Source organism: Dromaius novaehollandiae, chromosome 4 (genome assembly GCF_036370855.1).
Source record: "Dromaius novaehollandiae isolate bDroNov1 chromosome 4, bDroNov1.hap1, whole genome shotgun sequence".
NCBI lineage: Eukaryota > Metazoa > Chordata > Aves > Casuariiformes > Dromaiidae > Dromaius > Dromaius novaehollandiae.
In genome coordinates, this window is record NC_088101.1 from 6,452,299 (window position 1) to 6,466,953 (window position 14,655).

The 14,655-nt window shown below is 68.4% G+C and overlaps 3 protein-coding genes and 1 long non-coding RNA gene across 4 annotated transcripts; all 4 read right to left on the reverse strand.

Moving 5' to 3' along the window:
* Positions 1–2,944: 2,944 nt before the first annotated feature.
* LOC135328211 (maestro heat-like repeat-containing protein family member 2B) lies at positions 2,945–7,939 on the reverse strand. Its single transcript, XM_064510825.1, has 14 exons — positions 7,899–7,939; positions 7,402–7,524; positions 6,972–7,042; positions 6,652–6,787; positions 6,427–6,522; positions 5,843–5,947; positions 5,533–5,656; positions 5,188–5,297; positions 4,897–5,052; positions 4,627–4,781; positions 4,215–4,377; positions 3,753–3,919; positions 3,317–3,454; positions 2,945–3,143 (listed from the first exon to the last, which is right to left on the reverse strand). The coding sequence occupies exons 3-14, from the start codon at positions 6,983–6,985 to the stop codon at positions 2,945–2,947; spliced, it is 1,563 nt and encodes a 520-aa protein (XP_064366895.1). The 5' UTR covers positions 6,986–7,042; positions 7,402–7,524; positions 7,899–7,939.
* Positions 7,940–8,245: 306 nt separating this feature from the next.
* On the reverse strand, positions 8,246–10,671 carry LOC135328212 (maestro heat-like repeat-containing protein family member 2B; the record flags this gene model as incomplete). The annotated part of the gene is made up of 7 exons (XM_064510831.1): positions 8,246–8,308; positions 8,496–8,615; positions 8,944–9,051; positions 9,505–9,557; positions 9,775–9,919; positions 10,198–10,238; positions 10,578–10,671. Coding segments are annotated over 7 exons (624 nt in total), but the record flags the coding sequence as incomplete, so codon positions are not given.
* Positions 10,672–11,954: 1,283 nt separating this feature from the next.
* LOC135328091 (uncharacterized) lies at positions 11,955–13,109 on the reverse strand. The gene is made up of 4 exons (XR_010388816.1): positions 13,072–13,109; positions 12,448–12,540; positions 12,175–12,244; positions 11,955–12,062 (listed from the first exon to the last, which is right to left on the reverse strand). It is a non-coding gene; the product is annotated as an uncharacterized LOC135328091 (long non-coding RNA).
* A 1-nt stretch (position 13,110) lies between these two features.
* Positions 13,111–14,494, reverse strand: LOC135328215 (maestro heat-like repeat-containing protein family member 2A; the record flags this gene model as incomplete). Its single annotated transcript, XM_064510857.1, has 3 exons — positions 14,438–14,494; positions 13,555–13,706; positions 13,111–13,215 (listed from the first exon to the last, which is right to left on the reverse strand). Coding segments are annotated over exons 1-3 (279 nt in total), but the record flags the coding sequence as incomplete, so codon positions are not given.
* Positions 14,495–14,655: the final 161 nt, after the last annotated feature.

Sequence of the window (14,655 nt, forward strand, 5' to 3'; positions counted from 1 at the left end):
GCGGCCCCGGCCCGGCCCCGCCCCCGCACTCCGGGCCTCAGAGCGGCCCCGGCCCTGGCAACGGCCCCGCCGCGGCCTGTGTCACGAGCCCGCCGTCCTCGGCCAGGCCGCGCGCGCTGCAGGGGACTTGCCGGCAGTGCGGGGCGACCGGTGGGACGTGCCGGCAGTGCGGGGCGACCGGTGAGTCCCGCTCCCCCGCCGCGGGACCGGGCTGCCCGTGCCCGGCCCCAGCGCTGCGCCCCCCCCGCACCCGCGGTCCTGCCATGCCCCTGGGGAGCAGCCCTGCCCGCTGCCCCCTCGGGGCCCCTCTCAGTGCCTCCCAGTGTCCCCAGTGACCCCAGGCACCTCCCAGTGCCCCCCAGTAGCCCCAGTGCTCCCCGCACCCCCACTTGCCCCTGGGTCCCTCTGCTCCCCCTGGGGCCCCTCCCAGCCCTAGTCCTAGTCCCACCCCATCAGCCCTCTCACTCCAGTTCCCCCTGGTCTCCCCGGGCAACTCTGGGTGCCCCCTCATTTCCCCAGGCACCTCCTGGTATCCCCCAGTGTCCGCAGTATCCCCAAGCACCTCCCAGTGCCCCCAGGGCCCCAGGCTGCTCCCCCTGCCCCCATCGCCCCAAGCACCTCCCAGTATCCCCAGGCCCCCCAGTGTCCCATATGCCCCCAGGCACCTCCCAGTGCCCCCCACTGTGCCCACTTGCCCCTCGGTCCCTCTACTCCCCCTGGGGCCCCTCTCATCCCCAGTCCCACCCCATAGGCCCTACTCACCCCAGAGCTCCCAGTGCCCCAGGCTGCTCCCACTGCCCCCGTCACCCCCAGGCCCCCCTCACCCCGCTCTCTCCACTCCCCTGTGTCCCCAGGCAGCGCCACACTGCACCAAGGCCACATCTGGGGGGTGGCAGGGCCGGGGCCGGCGCAAGACCCCCCACAGAGCCCCACACGGCTGGCACTTTCCCTGCGAGGACGCAGCTTTATTGATCTCCTGCCCCGAGCAGCTGGGGGCCCCCGGCGTGGGGCACTGCGGCTGCTGCCCGCCACGCGCGGGGGGCCTCGATGGACCGCCACCTCCACCAAGCTGCAACGACACCGACGCCGCGGAGAGGCACCGTGGGCGCCTGGCCGCGATGCCACCGGCACCCCGTGGCTCCCGGCCAGGGCGGCTTCCCCGGCAGCACCCCGGGGCCGTGCGAGCCCCACGCACCCCCAGCTGTTGGCATCCACAGGGCCTCCGAATGCCTCCTTGGCCCGCGGGGCAGCAGCGCGGCTGCCAGCACCTACCTCCCGACAGGAACGCCAGGTCCTGCTGCTGCAGCCACGCGGTCGGCACTGTGTCCAGGAGGAGGCCTGGCATGAGGATGCCACTGTCAGGACATGGCCACAGCCATCGCCATGGCTCCAACCCCACCTCGACCTCGACCTCCGCCCCGACCCGACCCGGGGACGCGGCCGCGAGCAGTGCCAGAACCCAGCGCTGCCTCTCACCCAGGACGTGGACGGCTGCCACCTGCGGCGCCACGCAGCTCCCCATGCAGCAGCTCCGGGCTGTGCTCCAAAGCCTCTCCAGCAGCACGGGGCAGTCTTGGGCCTGGGGCAACGCAGGGGCGCAGGAGCTCGTCGCTGGCTCCAAGCACCCCTCTGTCCCCCCTCCATCCTCCCTCCACCCACGGCCCAGGCCCACGTGGCCCCCCGGCGCAGGAGCCACAGGGCGGGCGGCTAGCGCAGGGACACGGCCCCGGCGCAGTGCTCGCTCACCAGGTGCCTGCAGATCTCATTCTGCAGCTCAGCCGCGCTCAGCCCGATGCTTGCGGCAATGCGCTGCCGCACCCTCTTCGACCCCAGAAACGGGGCACACAGGTGCAGGGAGACCTTGCACGCCTGCAAAAGAGCACCGGGCCTGGTCACGGGGATGCTGCGCGCCTGCCCCGGAGCTGAGCGAGGAACCTCGCCGCCGCAGCAGCACCAGCCAAGGCCTGCAGACACGTCGGCAACACGTGCCGGCCAGAGCAGCCCAAGGGCTCTTACGTTGCAGACGGCCGGGGCCGGGTCCCCGAGGTGCAGCACCAGGCTGGGAAATGCCGCCTCCACCTCTCTGCTGAAAAATGACCTCCTCCGAGAGGCGGAGGAGGCCAGGGCGCCATAGAGGACGAAGGCCGAGCGGCGCAGCACCTCTTCCTCCTGCAATGAGAAAGGCCGTTGGGCAGAGGCTGCGAGCGAGGGCGCCGCGCACGAGCCACTTGGCCCCAGCGGGGTGCTGCCCGCGGGGGACGGCGGCCCCGCGACGACTCCCGCCTGCCGACAGGAGAACGAGCGACTCCACTCACCGCCCCCCAGAACGCCCGGCTGGCCCTGGAGATCTCTTCAAAGGCAGAGCCCACGGCCCTCGCCTCCAGCAGCCCCAGCACCTTCGCCAGCACCAGCAGGCTCTCGGCAGCCACCTCTGTGCTGGCCGCGTCCTCCAGGCCTCTGAGCAGCACCGACACCACGGCCGCCCCGTGCCTCCGCAGCTGCAGAGCGACAGGCGCATGAACTGCTCACTGCTCCCACCTCTCACCGCTGCTCTCCGCCGCGGCGCCAAGGACGGCACTTGCCGGAGCAAGCCCGGAGCAGACCCCAGCCACAGGAGCCCCAGCCGGCACCCCGTGTCCCCTTTGCCACCCTGATGATGCCAGAGCGAGGAGCGCGGCCTCAGCACGGCCCCGCGCCTGCCTCTGCTCCTCTCTCCGGGCTCCTCAAGCCCCCCGGGCAGCTCTCCACTCCGGGCTGCGCTCAGAGCCCAGGAAAGGCCGCCTCACCTTCGCGGGTGCTCCGCTGGCCGCGTTGCCCAGACCTCTCACAGCCATCTGCCGCACGGTGCTGACGGGGTCGCGCGCTCTCTCCCCCAAGGCCTCTAGGAGCGGCTTCAGCAGCTTCCTCTCCTCCACTAGCTTGTCCTTCATCAGCTGCAATCAAGTCACGTGGCCGCTAGCATCGGCCGCGATTCGCGCCGGGCGAGACGCAGGAACCCCTCCGAGCCCCCCCTGCTCTGCTGCTGCCTCACCTCAGCAAAGAAAGCTGTGGCCGTGAGCCGCAGGTTGGCAGAGGGCGAATCCAGCCAGGGGAAGAGGCTCTGCAGCAGGCGCTGTGGGACGAGCTCTGCGCGGAGCAGCACGCTGCGCACAGAGCACGAGCAGGCTCGTGACACGCAGTCACGCGGGACGGCCGCAGGCCGCGACTCCCACCTTCTCCCGCTCCCACGCAGACACCGCTCTGCACCTCAGCAGAGCTCCCAAGTGCGCAGGAAGCTCCCAGCAGCCCTTTCCCCGGGCGCATCCCGGGCTCTCACCTCGCCAGGAGACACACGCCGGTGCTGTGAGCCCGGGGCTCTGCCAGGGACGCCCACGCTCCCTGCTCCCGGAGCAGCCGCAGCCACCGATTGTCCAGGCACCTCGCCAGCACCAGCTCCAATGCCGCCACAAAAAGGCTGGTGAAAAAACCCAAAGAAAGCTCCAGGCACAGCAGTTTGGGGGAAGATTTCTCTTCAGCAGAGCCCCGCAACGGCCCCCGGCCGCAACACAGAGTTTATGGGCAGGAACGACCGTGCTGCGGCCAAATCCCCAGGCGCGCTGCCCTGCAGCGACCAGTCCCACCACCTCACGGAGGCAGCCCAGTGCCAGCGGGACAATTGGGTGCTCCTGCAAGGCCATGGACCGCACGACCAAAGACCTGGGGCACAGGCCAGCCCTGCCCCTGCCCCTACTCCTGCCACTGCCGCTCCTCACCTGCCCGGCATGTCAGCGCTCTCCAGGTCCCCAACGGACGGTGCCAGCTCCTCCCCCAGCGTCTCGCTGACCTGCCTCAGAAGGCCGGGAAGCAGGTAGGGAAGCAGGCGCTGGACCAGTGTCTTCCTCTGCAGCACTGACACCACCTCGCAGAGGGCGTGGGTGATCTGCAGAGAAATCCAACCAAGAGCCACCTGGTAAAACAAGGGCTTTTCCCACCAGCCACGGCCCCTGCCAGCCAGGGAGCTTTCACTGTCTCCAATTCTCACTGCAGCGACAGCCTTGCGGCCCAGCAGCAGCAAACTGTCCCGGCTCCCCACACTGCTAACGCTGTCGCCACCCCGGCACAGCACCCTGCGAGGCTCCACGGGCACTCGCAAAGGGCACAAAACTCCCTTGTGCAGAAGCACGAGCTGGAAAGCAGATGTGGAGTGGCACTAATGCCTGGGCCGCTGACCGTACCGTGCGAGGCTCCAGGGCAGCCTGGCTGCTGCCCAGCTCCCGAGTGCAGCACTCGCTCCTGTGGCTGCTCTTTCCCGCTGCCCTTAACTTTTCAGTTAAGCACACCAGGATTTGGCACCCCAGGACGCTTCTCCCCAGGCTCCTCCACACCTCCACCATGTCGCTGCAAGGGAACAGATGCTTGCCCGTAAGCCCGCATCCCCGGGTACCTGCGGCACCCTCACGAGAGGCCAAACGCTCCCCTCGTCTGCATCGGGGATGGCGATGCCCAGGTCCGGACAGGGAAACGAGCCCGTGATCCTGCAGCGCTCGCCTTTCCCGGGGAAAAACCACCTGCTTCCGACCGGGACCCCCCACGCAGGCACACCCCACGGCTGGGTCTGGCGGCAGAGGGAAGGGCGAGTGCACAGACCTGTCTGTGGGCAGGCACGCCTGGAGGAGGCTGTCGAGCACCGGCTGTGGGTGAGAGTGGGCCAGGAGGAACACGGCCCGCAGCACAAAGCACCTGCGAGCGCTCTGCCGGGTGCTCCGCAGGCAGGTGTAAAGGAGGTGCACGAGTTTGGGCACCTGAAAGGAGGAAGGCGACAAAGAATGGCTCGGCACGTCCTTTCCCCGTCTGTCTTCGGGGCCAACAGCCAACAACAGAGAGCAGCCAAAGGTGAATGCAAAAAACGCCTCTCACCTCCTCCTGGAATATTTGCTCTCCGCAATCCCCCAGGAAGGTGAGCGTCCACCGCTCAGCGGCCCACGCGCACACGGGCCTGGTGCACAGCAGGCTCTCCACAATGCTGCTCATGAAGCCTGAGGCCTGGCCTCGGGGGAAATATTTGCAAACGAGCTGGGGAGAAATCAGAAACACAAGCGACCACCTCACAGGCTGCTCAGATGCAAAACTCACGTCCTGACAGCAGCACCCCCACACACACACACATACATATCGTGGCCCCCGCTCTGCACTCCAGGGGCCAGTTACCTTCGCGATGTTGGTGGAGGTGGCCAGCAGAGACTCAGAGGTGACGGCACTGAGCCTCTCACGCAGGCGCCCGATCTCGTTGGTCCAGGGCGCCACGTCTGTGTTCTCGGCTGCAGCCAGGAGAAAGAGGAGTCATGTTTGCGGGGAACCAACCTCCGGCCACGCGGGTGGATAAGGGAGGACCCAAGGGAGGGTGGCGAAGGCCACGTCAAGCCAGGGCCCCCCAACGTAGCGCAGTGGGTTTGCCAGCCAGGCGAGGGTCTGGCCGCAGACAGGGACGGTCCCTGGCACTGGGGACACCGTCCTGCCCTCAGCAGCGGGGACAGCTCTGCCCGCTCTCCTCACCTCCTGTTCGGAGCAGGTGGCCGAGGCAGGTCACTGCCCACCAGCGGGACGCGGCCGACGTGTCGCATGTCAGAGGCCCCAGCAGTCCCGCCAGGGAGCCGAACCACTCACAGGCACGGCCTCGCTGTGGGAGCAAGAGGCAGGCAAAAAGGTCACCGGTAGCCCCGTGGCTGCTCTCCCTCTCCCGGCCTCACTGCCCCCGAGCCGCAGCTGACCTGGGGGCAAACGAGGGGCTGCCCTGCAGCCCCAGGAGGCCCAAAACCCAGCGCCTGCCCACACAGAGCTCCCTGTGCATGGGGTCCCCGCTCACCCTGTGCTCGCATCTCTCTTCGTAAGAGCCCAGCACCTGCACGCACACCTGCAGGGCCCTCTCCCGCTCGCATGCGTGGGCCGAGGTGAGCCAGCGCCGCAGGACCTGGCACAGGCAGACCTGTCTCACCACGGGCATCCTTCTGCTCGACACCCCTCGCTGGCCCCCTCCCTTCCCGACCCTGCTACCTCCGCGGCCCCGGTCTCTCCGGGCGACCCGGCCCGTGGCAAGGAGCCCTTCCCCGTGGGGACCTCCCCACTCCGGGCTCCTGCCGTGGGCAGCATTGAGTTGTGCAGCACCCCTCGCTCACAGCTGCGGCTGGGGAGAAGCTCTGGCTCATCTAGGGGCTCTGCAGGACACTGCAAGCTGCCTGCAAGGAAGCTGCGGCCGATGGCAAAAGCCTGGATACAAACTTTGGGCAAGGGGGCCTGGAACGAGGACCATTCCACTCTCCGCCAATGTGGGCGTTGCACCTAGTTACAGGGAAGCTCCCCTCCTCGGACCAGCCCCACGGGCACGATCCCCACGGCTCTGCCCCGCTCCGGCAGCGGCAACACTTTCCCTGCCACGCCGAGGACACTCACCTGCACCATGTCCTCGAAGCGGATGGGGGCCAGCTCTGCCCAGAGAAGGGCTCCCATGAGCTGGCCCAGCGCTCGCAGGGACGGCGCCTGCACACCCTGACACCAGAAAGGGGGACTGAGGCCGGGCACCCTGCGGAGACGCCAGCGCAGCCAGCGGCTGCCGGAGCATGGGGTGCCCGGACCTGAGCCCCCACCAAGGGGCAGCTGAGAAGGGCCAGTGCCTACCGGTGGGCATGAAGCAGCCACCGCCGTCTGCCCTCTCCTGTCCATCTGCTCCGGGCGACGAAGGCACACGATGCCCTGGCAGCACTGAGCCAGGAGGTGGCGGTTTTCCTCCCTGCTCAGACGGGGCTTCAGCTTGCTGCCAGCAGAAAAAAGGCACAGAAGACAGAGAGGCCGCTTACTAGCACTCTCCAGGCCGAGTCAGAGGACAACTGCCCTTGGCCCCATCGACAGCCCCAAATCCAGCACCCGCAGCCCCAGCCAGACCAGCCAGCTGCGCTGGGACATGCAGTGACTCCCACAGCCCCAGGGACAGACCCTACCTCAACTGCTGCATGGCCACGAGGGCCCGGGGGTGCACCGGGGACTCCTGGGGCTCTTCCTGAATCACCTCCTGCAAGTCACAGGCAGGCACACGCAAGGTGGGCAGCGGGCAGGGGTGCCGCAGAGCCTTCCCACCCACCCCGGCCAGGGGCTCTGCTGCCAGACCCCGCAGGCACCGGCTCCACCACCCCCATGGCTCCCACCAAGGCCCCGCAGGATGACGTGGCAGCTCCCTGGCGCCCGGACACACCACATTCCCCTGCGACGGCCCCGAGCAGCAGCACCCACGCGCCCCGCCGGCTGGGGATGCGGCTCAGGGCCCTCGGGAGCTCGCGCACTGCCCCAGGAGACCATCGGGCTCTGCACAAACCTGCCCCACGGCAGAGCCCAAAGCTCCCCTGCGCAACGTCCCCGGCTCTGGGCACTCACCAGCAGGGTCTGCAGCAGCTCCCGCTTGCAGCAGAGCTCAAACCTGGGGCCGGCGCCTGCAGCCTGGATGGCAAGGCTGATCTCAGTGACGCTCTGCACCAGGGAGAGCTTCAGCTGCGCATCCTGATCCCAGGGGAGAAAAACACACTTGGAGCTCTTCCAAGGCCCCAGGGCTGAAAGAGCAGCTGGGCTGGGGGGGATCCGCCTCCAAGCACAGCACAGGGACAACACTGTGCCCTCCGGGAGCCCCGCAGAACCCAGCTCAGCACCTGCGCCCCACCAAGGAAACCTCTCTCCCCTCCTGGGAAGGAGCCTCCCACGGGGAGGGGAGCAGCTGCCCAGCTGCCAGCTGGAAAGACCCTGCAGACCCTGGCCCACGGCAGCAGGGCGAGCAGCACTGGTGCTGGCTGTGACGGGAGAGGTGCGCGTGGCAAGGCCCAGGAGAGGCCGGAGCTGGCGGCACCCGGCCGGCTCTGCCTCGCACCCCGAGCACCCACCTGGCAGCCCTCTCGGTAGAGCTGCAGGACATTCGCCACCACGTCTCTCTCGACACGGGCAAGCAGCTGCTCCCTGGGGGCGCGCAGCGCCATCCGGCCGTACATCACCAGCAGCGCAGCGCGAGTAGCGCGGGTCCTTCTTGCCTTGCTCTGCCGGGGGGTCGACGGAGAAGCACCGAGACGTCAGCCCGTGGCCCTGCTGTGCCCGGGACCCCGCGCGCTCCCGAGGCGGGAGCTGCCCCGCACCCGACCGGCGGCTCAGCTCCCCACGCACCTCCCGGCAGCTCCCCGCAACAACACCCCGGGCCCTTTACCTTCTTGCGTTTCAAAGTCCCCGTGAACTCCTCCACCAAGGACAAGGCCAGCTGGAAGTGGCTCTCGGCACAGCGGGACACAACTGAAACCATGCCCTGCAGCACAGCAGAAACGGGGAGTCGCTCCAGCCCCAACGCCCAGCCCTGGCTGGCTCTGCTTTCCCCAGGGAAACGGCCGCAAACAGAACAGCAGCAAGGGCTGCAGCAGGGCACGCAGAGCCCCTCTGTCCCAGGGACATGCAGGGGACACGCGGGAAAGCAGGGCGACACGAGGAAACCTCACCTGCGCCTGCCACAGCTCCAGGAAGTTGGCTGCTTTCAGGTGCTCCAAGGTCTGCTCCTGCACGTGGTGGAGACACCCACAAGCTGCCAGGGCCGTGCCGAGAGCCTTGTACAGGAACCGCTGCAAGAGAAGAGGCCGAGCCCCGCCTGTGGTGACAGCCCGGCCTGGCCAGAGAGGGCCAGGCCACACTGGCCACACTGTGCCAGGACCTGCCGAGGCGCCTGCGGCACCGGCCCCACAGCAGCCAGCGGCCAGCCCGGCCCCGCCGCCAGCTCAGCACAGAGGGGAGTGCGAGCCCCTTCATGGGGAAAGAGAGCAGGCAGCAGGGAAACCAGCCCGCGCGGCAGAGCACCACCGCCAGCCCTCGCCCCGGCCTGAGTGTCCCTGGGCTCTGCCGCCGCAGCCCTCGGGGCGCACGAGCCACAGCCACGCCACGCAGGGAACAAACCTTCTCCCAGGACAGGCGGGGAGAGCTGCCCAGCTGCCAGCTCAGCTCCTGGCTCAGGCCCACGGTCCAGGCCTCGCTCGCAATGAGCTCCAGAGAGGTTTGCAGGAACTAGGGCAGAGTGGGAGATGAAGCAAATGCCCCCCTGCCCTTGGCCGGGGCCTTTTGCTCATCCAAGTGGCCCTGGAGACTGCCGGGCAGAGCTCCCCCTCGCGACAGCCTGTCTCCTCACCCGCCCCTCTTGCAACCTGCCTCTCGCTCTTCCCCTAATGCGCCACTCGAGGCCCCTGGGCTCGGTACACGCCAGAAGCAGGCGGTGCCACGGCATGGGGCCACGCTGGAGGCCTCTGCCCCAGCCTTCAGCTGCATTTGTGCTCAGCTGTGCACCACGTGCCCAGAGCAGCTCCTCTGAGCGGGCAGCACCCACAGCTGGGGCAGGCGCCGGGGGCTCGGGACGTGCCCGCACCGCTCGGTGCCCAAACAGGGAGCCCCCAGGTTGCTCCCACCACTTTTCCTGGCCCCCGTTTACCCTGTCCAGCAAGGGCCCCCACAGGGACGCTGTACCTTCAGCAGAAGGCTCTCCCACTCGGCCACGTCCAGGGAGCTCGCTGTTGTTCCTGCAAAGCCCGAGGAAGCAAAGCCCTCGCTGTTATCCCAGCGAGCACCACGGCAGAGCCCGGGTGTCTCCTTTGCAGTCTGATGCCCCAAAGCCTCAGGCCACCAGGCTGACAAGCGCCCGCAAACCCGGCACCGTTCCCTGCTGCCAGGCCGGGGAGCTGAGGGCATTTTGCTGCCCCCTCCGCCCCCAGCCTCTCCCTCCCGCCAGCACTTTACCTGCCAGGTGCTGCAGCAGCAGGGGGATGTCTGCGGCCCACTTCGCCCCCACGGCTCCGTGGATCGTGCTGGGGAGCGCCTGCAGCAGCTGCAGGGCCGCGGCTCCACGGCCACCGCCCGCGTGTGGAGCCACTGCCGCCACCACCTAGGCCAGGGCAGGAGAGAGATGGGCTCGCTCCTGCCCCAGGAGCTGTGGCTACCCTGCAGGCAGGCAGGTCAGCACTGCCCCGGCTTGCAGCAGGCAGCCAGTGGCTTTGCCCAGGGACTGCCGTGCCACAGGAGGAGCAGGAGCCCCTGACAGGCACCCTGCGACACGCTCCTGCCTCCTCCCGGGGCACCCGGCACCGGCCTCAGCACCGTCTCTCCTGCCCTCTGCCCTTGCCCCAGCCACAAAAGTTCTTTCCCCGGGGCCCCGCTACTCACCAGCAGGCGAGCCAGCAGGGCCTGGGGAGCTGGCAGAGCGGCTGTGGGCAGAAAGAAAGGCTGCGTGAGACGCCCAGCCCCACCGGGCCCTGCCCGCCCCATGTCCCAAGCCCTCACGCGGGGCTGAAGGGGACCCCGGCCGCGCCACCTCCGCACAGTCCCTGCCGGGCTCCCGCGCTGAACAGCCGCCGCTGAAGGCAGCCCCAGCACGGCAGGAACCAGCCCCTGGGCCCCGGCAAGAGCTGGGCGCAGCAGCGCCAGGTGGCTCTGCCCCTGCCCCTGCCCCTGCCCCTGCGCGGGGCTGGCAGGGGACGCAGGCACACGCGCTGCCCTGCGCCCACCCAGCCTGGCAGAGCGCGCCATGACTTTCTGCTCCCCACCTGGCTCCTCAGACTCCAGGGCCTCAGGCGCCGCCTCCTCTTGCTCCTGCTCTGCCCTGTCCCGTCTCTCGGTCAGGCTGCGCAGGCAGCGGCAGAGCGGGACCATCATGCCCGTGTACTTGGCTGGCACCACGTACCACAGCAGCTTTGGCCACAGGAGCTGCAGGCAAGAACCAGGCCATTTGGCACACTGGCGTTTCCACCCCTCCGGTCCAGTTCCCCCATCACTGCCGCATCTCCGGCACCGGCCCAGCCCCTCGGCCTCGCTCCTTCCCTAACTCAGCAGCTCCGGTCTCGCCCTGCCTTCCTCCTCCACCTTCTCTCCCTCTCGCCCGCCGTGCTTCGCACCCCTTTCCACCTCCCAGCACCAGCAAGTCCGGCCCGCAGAGCTCGCCCCAGCTCTTCTCAGCTGCGCTGGTGGCTAAGGGGGGGGGTCCCAGCGCACAGGTGGAGGATGACTCACTTTGGCCACCGCTCCGGCAGAGACATCCAGCGTGCCCAGCACGTGGGCGCACAGGCTCTGAACAGCCCTTTCTTCCCGCGCTTCCACCATGCTAAGCTTTCCTGTTGCCTGCAAGACAGACATGGGAAACACCCGTCACTGCCCCATCCCAGACCTCGCGATGCATGCGACAGGGAGGCTGCTCCCTCCGGGGCACTGTGGCCAGCGGCCCTGCTGTGCCGGGCTCCCCGCTGCCAGGGACACCCACGGCAACATGGCACGGCCAGGGCATGGGAGGCAGCCCCGGTGCCGCACTCTGCCCTTACCAGTCTGCCCGAGGCCCGGCTGAACTCGCTGAAGAGGTGCCCCACCACGTCCCACGCCGAGCAGCCTGGGGCACTGGAGCGCAGCAGCTCCCCAATGAAATGCAGCACTGCCCTCCTCACCTGCAGTCACGGGAGGCTGCAGTCACGACCCGGCCCAAAGCCCAGCGGAGCTGCCTTCGCCGTGCTGCAGCCCTTCTGGCTGGGCCGCGCAGCAGCAGCCCTCACTCCCTGGCCGCCACCGGCCTCCAGCCCCGGGCCCTGCCTTGGCCTGTGGCTATGGCCTCGCCAGGCTCTGCCCGGGAAAAGGGCTGCTGTGCCCCGGTGGCAGCACCAGCCCTGCCCAAACCAGCTCACCTGGGCCGCAGGGTCATGGCACACGGACTGCACCAGCTTCGCAAACAGGGGCAGCTTCTCCCTCGTGTCTGGGGCTGCAGGAGACAAGGAGAGGTGGGTGCTGAGGCCGAGCCCCCGTTCCTGCAGGGATTCGTCACAGCTCCCCGGCTTTCCATACACAGGCGGGACAGAAAAGCAGGGCCAGACTGCGCGTCAGAAGAAGCAGCAGCATCCCAGGGGGACGCCATTTTTCCGGCCTGCCTTACTGACCGTCAGAGCGGACCAGAGCTTGCAGCACTGCCACGGCTGCCACGCGATCGGCCTTGCTCCCGTTCCTCAGCTTGTAGTAGAGGAACTCGATGGTCTCCTCCGGGCAAATTCGGGCTGTGGGGAAGAAATCACGCTTGGCATCAGTGAGCAGTGTCTTCCCACTCGGGCAGGTTCGCAAGAGAGCTGCTGGGACACGGCAGTGCGGCACCAGCTCGCCTCTGCTTACCCTGCAGCACCATGCAGCGGCACAGCTCTGCTCTGTGCTCTGGGCTGGGCGGCTCCATCTCATCGCAGAGCTGTGGGAACAAGGCACGTTTCAGAGAAAGCCGGATCGGCGGGGAGAGGGACAGAAAAGCAACCGCACTGTCAGCGCTCGTCTCGCGGGTGGCTCTGGGCACAGAGCCACAACCAGAGCCCCGAGCCCCAGGCACACGCAGAGCTGTGCAGCAGCCAAGGCTGCCCAGGAGCCCCAGGCCAGCGACGCGGCACCAGGCCTTACCTGCTGGTGCACAGCAGTGGCGATGGCCAGATGCCTGGCCCGGGGCACGCGGGTCTGAATGTCTGCCACAGCCCCCAGGAAATAGCCGAGACTCTGCAAGGGAGTGTGGGAGGGAGGGAGAGGGCGGCTGTCACTGCGAGCCACCCAGAAAGCGAGAAAGCAGCATCGCTGGGAGATGCCGCGGCTGGAACCCACTTGCAGGGAAACCCCAGCCCCGCACGGGGCTTCTGGCTCATCCTTCCCACAGAGCAGCACCGCGAGGTCTCTCTCCTCCACGCAGCCCTGCCGGGATGGCCTTTCCCGGCACACTGCCCCCCCTTGCACCTCTCCCCGTCACAGGGGCTGGACGCGGCCCTGGGCGTGAGGGCAGAGCTCCTCACACACTCCCAGCCCCGGGAGGCGGCGCAGCCTCCCCTCCCAAGCCACTCGCCCCAGCCACTCACCACTCCCTCCTGGCCCTCCCGCCATGCTGGTTTCTTCCAGCATGAGCCCAGAAAGCCCCGGGCCCCCGTTTCCTCGTTCCTGCTCCAAGGGACCTGGCTCCTTCCAGCACCCCACAGCTCCCCGACACCTCGCGGCACCCCCATGGCCCCTGGCCGCGCCATGTCCCACACAATGCCTCACCACGGTCACCCCAGAGGGGTCCCAGACTTCCCGATACTGCTGCAGCAGCCAGAGGAGATGCTCCCAGGCGTGCTCACGGTGCTCCTCCACATGCAGGAGGACACCCATCATGGCACCCATCGCCCTGAGCACAGCCTGCTTGACCTGCCGAGGGACGGTGACACGCCGTGTCAAGGGCTGAGGGTCTCTCCAGCGCTCGCCTCCCCCAGACACCAGCCTGCCCTTCCCGCACGGGGGCTTCCCCTTCCCTGTCACCCCTGGTGAGAAGGGCTCGCTGGCCAGCACAGAGAGCATTTCCTCCCGGCACCCCCAGCCTCCCCCGTTGAAAGGCCCTGGCATTCGGCCGCTTCCCAGAAGGCAGCCCCCAGTCCCCGGACTCCCGGCTCGGGGCGCTTTCGCGACCAGCCTGCTCCCTTTGGCCCCTCGCACAGTGCTGCGGACAACCCCACTGCTGCCCACGGCTGCGAGAGCATCAACACTCACCTCTTCCTCCTCGCAGCACCGCCGCTTTCTGCTCACGTAGCAGAAGAGCGGGTAAACGTGGGCACAGAGCTGGGCAGGCCCCAGGCGAGGGAAGGCACCTTTCTCCCCCTCGCGGAAGTACATGCTTATGCCGCTGCACCACTGCTCCAGAACTGCAGCACAAGAAGGGAAACAGGATCGCACCAAAGTCTCTGACTGGTGAAGACCTTGCACTGGCCCCCGGGCCTGCTTTAAGCCCAGGCCAGGCTCGCCAGGGCACAGGTTGCAAGGAGATCTGCCTTCAGGGACGCGTTGTGCCATGGTCTGAGACACCTGGATGGCAACGCTGCCTTGTTTCTCCCCTCTTCCGCCCCAGCACCACACCTTCTCCTCCGCACAGCCTCGCTCCCTTCCACCACTGCCCGCTGCAGCCCCGGCCTCCCCCTTCCCAAACGTCTGCCCCTCAGCACACGCTTGGAGGTTTTGGCTGTTCTTTCCCATGCTCTCCCTTCAAGCCCACCAACACAAAGCCAGGCTGCCCTCAGGGAAAGGGAGGAGAAGGGAGGGGAACAAAACTGGGCAGAGCTCGGCCAAAGGTAGCTAAAACTGGGAGGCAAGTGCGGGAGCAGAGAGAGCAGGCAGGGACCCAAGAGCTCCTCAGGGCACCTGCACCCAGCACCATCCCGGCCAGCCCACGGACCCCACCCCCGGCGGCACCCGCTGCTCCCGCACGTTGAGGGCACTTGGCGGCTGCTGAGGCTGGAGCTCGCCGCAGGCTCAGCCCTGCCGTGCCGGCCCCGAGACCCCGGCGAGGCACCCAGGGCCACCCCGATCCCTGCCCCTCCCCCTCCCCCTTCCCCTTCTCCTTCCCTTCCTGTGGCCCAACCGTGGACCCAAAACTCACCGCCGCAGACGGCGCACAGCATCCGGCCGCTCCCCACCTCGCTCAGCACGCCGCGCAGGGCTGACAGGGTCGTTGCTGCGAAGGGCACGCACTGCAGGGCTGCAGAGAGGGCAGGGGTGGGCGACCCTGTCAGCCAGAGCCGCCTTGGCCCGCGGGCTCCATCCCCCGGCAGCGCTGCCGCACCAGGGCCAGGGCTACGGGGCCGCGGGGCTGTGCCA